Here is a 6,482-nt window from a genome sequence, read left to right on the forward strand (position 1 = left end):
TGTCTGTCTGTCTGTCTGTCTGTCTGATCCCAGGGAACTGGAGATGAGCCACAGAGTGAGAAAGAGCTAGACAGAAAGAGAGAGAGAGAGAGAGAGAGAGAGAGAGAGAGAGAGAGAGAGAGAGTCCACTAATTTTAGCGCAAAGGGGTCATGGAGGGCTGGAGAGAGAAATGAGAAAGAGAAATATATTTCACTATATTTAAATTTCAAAAAATTAAAAAAATATTTAACATAAAATTTAAAACTAAAACCAAAAATGTTTACAGTTTGCTGCGATAAAAGCATGGTAAATTTTCTAACAGGGAAAGGATTTGATAGTATGTAACTGTAGGAAATTATATTAGTAAAACACTGATAAAAGGTATTTCTAAAGAGGCATTTTTAAAAAATAAAATCCTTTAAGATTCTTGAATAGAAAAACACTTGTAAATTGAAAACACAAAAAAATTCTAGCCATGAATATTTTAAATTCAAATCTTTGGATTAGAAATAAATGTAGCTTTTATTTTATTTTATTATCTCTTTGTTTGCTCCTTTGTGGGTTCTTCATGGGTTCTTCTGACTGTCTCATAACCACCTCTTTTCTGGATCAACTCAGCTTCTCCAGCCTCAACTGTCACCAACCGTCTTCTCTTCTCACTCTGCTTTCTCATCTTATTCTTTCATCCACTGGAACCTAAATTATACTACCTATAAATTCTACTCCCATCTCTCAGCCTCTTTGGGTTTTTTATATCCTCTATTTCCAAAATTTCAGGGGAAAACTGACACAGAAGAGCATAGGGTCCTTTAATGGTCCAGGCACACAAAATATTTTATGCTACAAATAAACTTGACAGTATGTTTTAGAGACTGATTCAAAATAAGGTCAGATAAGTGAATAAGGTTCTTCCATGTAACGCCTGATAGGCTTTGACAAAGATTACAGATTTTTCTCAAAGTGATGAGAAGCTATTGGGAGGTTTGATCTGGGCACATCATGTGGGAGGTTTGATCTGAGCACATCATGACCTGACTTTCATGGCCTAGAGTTCCATGGTGGAGCAGCAACAGGGGTCAGAATATAGGCAGGTTAAATATAGGTTGTATAGGCTGTTTGGTGACAAAATCAAAAGCTGCTGATTTAGATTTGAATGTCAGCATGGGAAATGGTGAGATAAAATAGGTTGCGAATATTAATTTGAAGGTAAAGGTGTCAGGATTTTTTACATATTGAGAGGTGAAACTTTTTAAGGTTTTGTTCTAAGAAATTACATAATAGAAATGTTCCCATTCCTGACATAATGTAGACTAAGTAGTTAGGGGGGTAATTTGGATTTTAAAACAAATGTTATAAATGTGTTGAATTTAAGATCCCCATTAGATGCTGAGCAGAAGGAAGACATATAGATTTTCATCAATAGTTCTCTATAAAGAAGGGCCAGACTATAAGTTTGAATATTATCCAAGTGTTGTTACGTTTCCCATGAAGACATCAAGAAATATCTATTCGCTGCAAGACACCAAAGAAAGGATTTCATCTAAGACTGCCCTAGTAAACCAATGAGTTTGTTGAGTGTATTAACAGGAGCATGAGTTTCAGATTATTGGTGGAAGCATAGCCTGGGTGACTCAAAGTTATCAAAAAGTATCCCACCCCAAAGTGAGTAGCAACATCCAAAAGCTGTACCACAAAAGATGCTACAATCCTGTCAATGTTGTGGCCATCAACCACTAACTAAGAAAATGTTGTACAGGCTTGAATATAGTCCTATCTTAGGGAGGCATGTTCTCAATTGAGGTTTTTCTCTTTTCTGGTGATTGTAGCCTGTTTCAAGATGAAATAAAAGAAGCCAAGCCCATTGGCCATGGGTGCCACAGTAGTTTACTTTTATGCAAGCTGATGATCATTCCATTACCAGAAATAATGGTAGTTCATCAAATATAGATGATATTCAAAGTCTTGCTAAGGTTTCACAGGATAAAAATATAGATGGAATACAAGCTCTCTGAAGACTTCACACAAGGACATAATGAGAAGAATAATTTTCAGCAATGTTGTTTTAAGTGTCCAATTAATATAGTGACAGGAAGAAGCAAATGCAAGAATACTGAAGTCAATGGTAATATGTGTGATACCAAGATTTTCAGCAGCCTATACTCCCAAAGAAGTTAACAAAAAATCCAATATTTAATTTAAAATATAAAAAGGTATATTAAATATAGATATAGCAGTGTTAATATCATGTAACTTGTGAATAGCCCAGTCCTTGGAAACAAAATATGTATTTGTGACTATAATAAGGAATTGATTTTAGGATTAAAGGAGAAAGAATTATCATTTCAATGTATTTTGTAGAATATTTATCATGCTTCTTTTTAACACAGCCAGACATAATTCCATAGGAAATCATCAAAAACAAAGTATTAAAATATGGAGGTCTCCAGAGTTTTTAAGGGAAATGTTTCTTGTTGCCTGTCTTAGCACTGAATGTGCATGACTTCAGTTTCTCAATAAAAGCATATTGATGTTGTTGTCATCTCTCCTCTTTCCACAGGTGGGGAAGTCCCATACACAACTCTGGCAACCCGAATGATGATGGGGGCTTGGTGGTTATTTGCTCTGATTGTCATCTCATCTTATACAGCCAACCTTGCCGCTTTCCTCACTATCACCCGCATTGAGAGCTCCATCCAGTAAGTAGGCATAGTTCCAGGTGTCACCAAACCTGACAAATGCTGGGCATGCCACAAGGAAAGCCCTTCTGCACATAAAGGTGCACTACCTTATAATAAATTGTCACTCTCTTTTTGACAAAAAGCTTAATTCTATGATTCTTCAGAATATCAATCCTAAATAATTCATTTTATAAAATGTTGATTATAACTTAAATATTGGTTTCTGTATTTTCCTGGAATAATAACAGATCATCAAAAATTTAACCTTAATAGAGGATAGCTATGTCAGGGCTCGAGAAATTATTCAAAACCATCCTCAACTTCATTTCACAGAGATCTCATATCCTCTATTGACTCTAACATCATTGCACATGCATGGTAACAGACATACATGGATGCAGAAGCATAAAATAAAAATAAGTAAATCTTTAAAACATATACTATGTTGGAGAAGAATTATGAAAAAAACAAAGTATAAATAATTTTAGGAAATAAAAATGCCCTTTTTAAAATAAGTTTGTGCAATCACAGTTGATGATTAAATGACTAAATTTATTCTGTGGGTGAGGGAGTAAGGAGAGAAGAGGAAAATGGAAGGTAAGAAGAGAGAGGGGGAAAGATGATAGCAGGTAACAGAACTTCCATCCTAGTGTCCACATTCTATTTCTTGTCTGCATTAATACCCACATGGCCAACATTGCTGCTCTTTCTCTAGCATCAGTAACAGTGATAGGAAATGGTTTTTAACCATAATGCACTCACTTACAGAAGTCTGTGCTGCAGATCATAAGTGCTTTTCCCATGAGACCTGTAAACCTGAGGCATATTTTGCCTTCATAGTTTCAAACTACAGCAGCTGCAGCATCATACAGTTTCTGCCTAAGTGGGCATAGTGTTCTACACAGTGTATTAAGAAACATTCCCCTGAAGTTGTCTTATTTAACCCCAAACAAAATGGTCTTAATTAAAGGTCAGCATTCATGGCTCAAAAGTGGCCAATTCAAAATGAGTACAACTAGAACTGTAGAAAAAATTCCTGGAGTCAACTTTTCCTTAAAGAAACACACAAAACCTCTTGCCTCAAAGAAATATGTAAATGAACTCTGTTAGTGACCAGAAAGCCATTATAACATAATGCCAAATGAAGAGTTAATTATTTTTAAAGAAGTACGTTGTTTTTCTTCAATCTACAATCTGAAATTGGAGCCCCTAGAAGTTAACTAGCAATACTCACAGGCATTCAATTCCTTTATCCATTTATGAAAATGATACTTCTAATTTCTCTCATCAAGCTATGCTCCTTGAATTGTTTTATAATTGTTGCTTTAGTACAGAGCCTTCATAGTCTCCAAATGTATACCATTTACACCCAGCTCTATGGGTAATACAAATTATAAATGATGCTGAGTAAAATGTGGGAGATTGAATAATAATGAAAACTATTGTAATAGCCTAGGAAGAAAATTGATGAAATTAGTAACATCATAAAAATAATAACCATCATTTAATGATTAGTTATCAGATCCCAGGATCTGTGCTATTATATGCACATTTGGTCATTTAAGGCTCATCACCATCTTCTAAACTCTATACTCTCCATGACACATTTTACAAATAGAAAAACTGAAGAGTAAGTTTCACCTTCTGGAAGTGTCAGGGTAAAAAGCAGACCTTCAGGGTGCTCGGCCCCTGAGCCTCTTTTCCAGGGTATTTTAACCATTCTCATTTCCCTCACTCATACTTTCATGTGTCACCTGTGTTTAGAGAAGGAAATGTCAGTATTAAGGATGAAGATTTATCAGTTACTAAGAATTCAGGCCAAAGGATTTACTTTATAGAATGTTGTACAAACCTCAATTGGTCTGAAGCAGGATCAATAACTTTTGTGTTTAACCAGACTTATTAGCATACACATCAGCATTAGTTATCTGCATCTATGATTACTCGATGCAATTCTGAGCAAGACATTTTGGTATATCCAATCAAAGAAAAATTGAACCTGTTAAAACACAAATTGTGACAGCCTGATATGGATATGCATCATGTATTAATTCCTATAGTTGGATTAGCTAAGACATCTAATACTGCCCATAATGTTTATTAAATATCCCAAAAGGGTTCATTTTGTCAGTCATTTTGTGACTTTGGACAAGCATCTCCTTCTTCCACCTTTCCACTGACCTTCTACCACTGACTCTGTCTTTGCTTCCATGGATTTGACTTTGTACTACAGTAACTGTGCTTCTGTGTTTGGCTCATTTCACTTTTCTTAATGACTTCTAGGCTGACCAACGTGGTAGCAAATAGGAAGTGGAAAAATTGCTTTTCAGGGCAAATTGGAGTCTTATCATTATTAAAATACTTTTAAACATCATTTCTCCCTTGCCTTCTCACCTCCTAATCCTCTCATCTTCTCAGGTACTCCTTTGCTTGTGTGTGTGTGTGTGTGTGTATGCATGTGCATGTGTGTTCATAAATAATGTTATGTGTAGGTATGATTTGGTATTGGATAACCAACTTGTGTGTTCATTGCTAGAGAAGACTTTCTTCTTCTCTCAGAATTTTCAGGCCTGTACCCACCTTGTCCATGTTAGCATGTCTATTGTCATCCTTGTTCAAGCTTGTTTAGCCATGTTGCTGGTATTCCATGAGTACACACCTTTAAAAATATACTCTTATAATAAAGCTCAACTAAAGTGGCACATTTAAATATGTTAAACTTTTGTTTACATTTAATCTTTATATATTTTAAGTAAATGAACATAAATGAATGGTCTTATACTATGTATAATAGTAATTCATAGTAGTAAAATTATTAAGTCTGACACTTATTGAAGACTTACTATGATTCATGTATTAAGTATTTGCAGTTATTATCTCATTTATCCCTCAAAGTACCTATCACAGGGTATTACCATTATTTCCATTTTGTAAATGAAGAAACTGAAGGTTAGAAGATAAATGCTCAGGATTAGTACTAAAGTTGGTTGTCTAACCTTTCTCAACCCATTACCAATCCACAGTCTTGACACTGCAGTTAGTTCCTTATCTAGTTCTGCTTCTCTAGTTTTCTTGACCTACTGTTTTGCTGAGGATGCTGTGATCATGGTCCATGTGTACATCTTTGCATTCAATTGCTCTCAAGTTCCTGCACCAGTTCCTTTTTAGACTACTATAATGGTGGAGGTAGACACCACTTCCAAATCTGTATTCCCTGAAGGTTTCTTCAAAAGTAAAATTTAGTAGGGGAAAATGTAATTTTGCATGATGTTTCCCTCAAGTGCAGTACTACACTCCAAAGTAACTGAGCATCCATTTCCTTTAAATTATTCCTTTCTACTGCCAACAGCTGTTATGAAAACTCTTCAGTGGGTGTAATAAATTTCTACTTCTTCCTAATGCTATCACCAGAGTAATTTGGGAAAGAATCAAAATCAAATAAGTTAGAGCAGTCTAATTCTCTCCCCAAAGTTATAGGGAACTTCAGACTTCATGTCTTACCTTTGTTGGTAAACACAGATGCCTATAACACCGCTTCCGTACAAAGTTCCATCTGTAAGTAATCAGTTTCCTGAGAAGTTCCCACTCTCATTTTCTCCAAGAAAATATACTTTCCACAGCCTCACATGGTGCCATCTTAGGCACTGGTATTCATAAAATTAGCTACTCACTGAATTAAACAGTGAATGTTAGCACTTCTCATTCAGCCCAAATTTGCTATGCCATTGTCCAACATAGACTATGTATGTCTTTATTCTCTCAAGCCAGAGGCTCTTCTCCAGACAGGAATGGGAAGAGAGTAATAGAGTAATGCCACTGACAGA

General features: G+C 35.4%; 1 protein-coding gene across 5 annotated transcripts in view; it reads left to right on the top strand.

The window, feature by feature from the left end:
- Grid2 (glutamate ionotropic receptor delta type subunit 2) overlaps positions 1-6,482 on the top strand; it is a 1,450,739-nt gene that overhangs the window by 1,136,629 nt on the left and 307,628 nt on the right. For all 5 annotated transcript variants that reach the window (XM_021164478.2, XM_029478539.1, XM_029478538.1 and 2 more), the window contains one exon: positions 2,538-2,676. In XM_021164478.2, coding sequence (XP_021020137.1) covers positions 2,538-2,676 — 139 coding nt within the window. The remainder of the gene's footprint in view (positions 1-2,537; positions 2,677-6,482) is intronic.

The sequence above is a fragment of the Mus caroli genome, chromosome 6 (assembly GCF_900094665.2).
Source record: "Mus caroli chromosome 6, CAROLI_EIJ_v1.1, whole genome shotgun sequence".
NCBI lineage: Eukaryota > Metazoa > Chordata > Mammalia > Rodentia > Muridae > Mus > Mus caroli.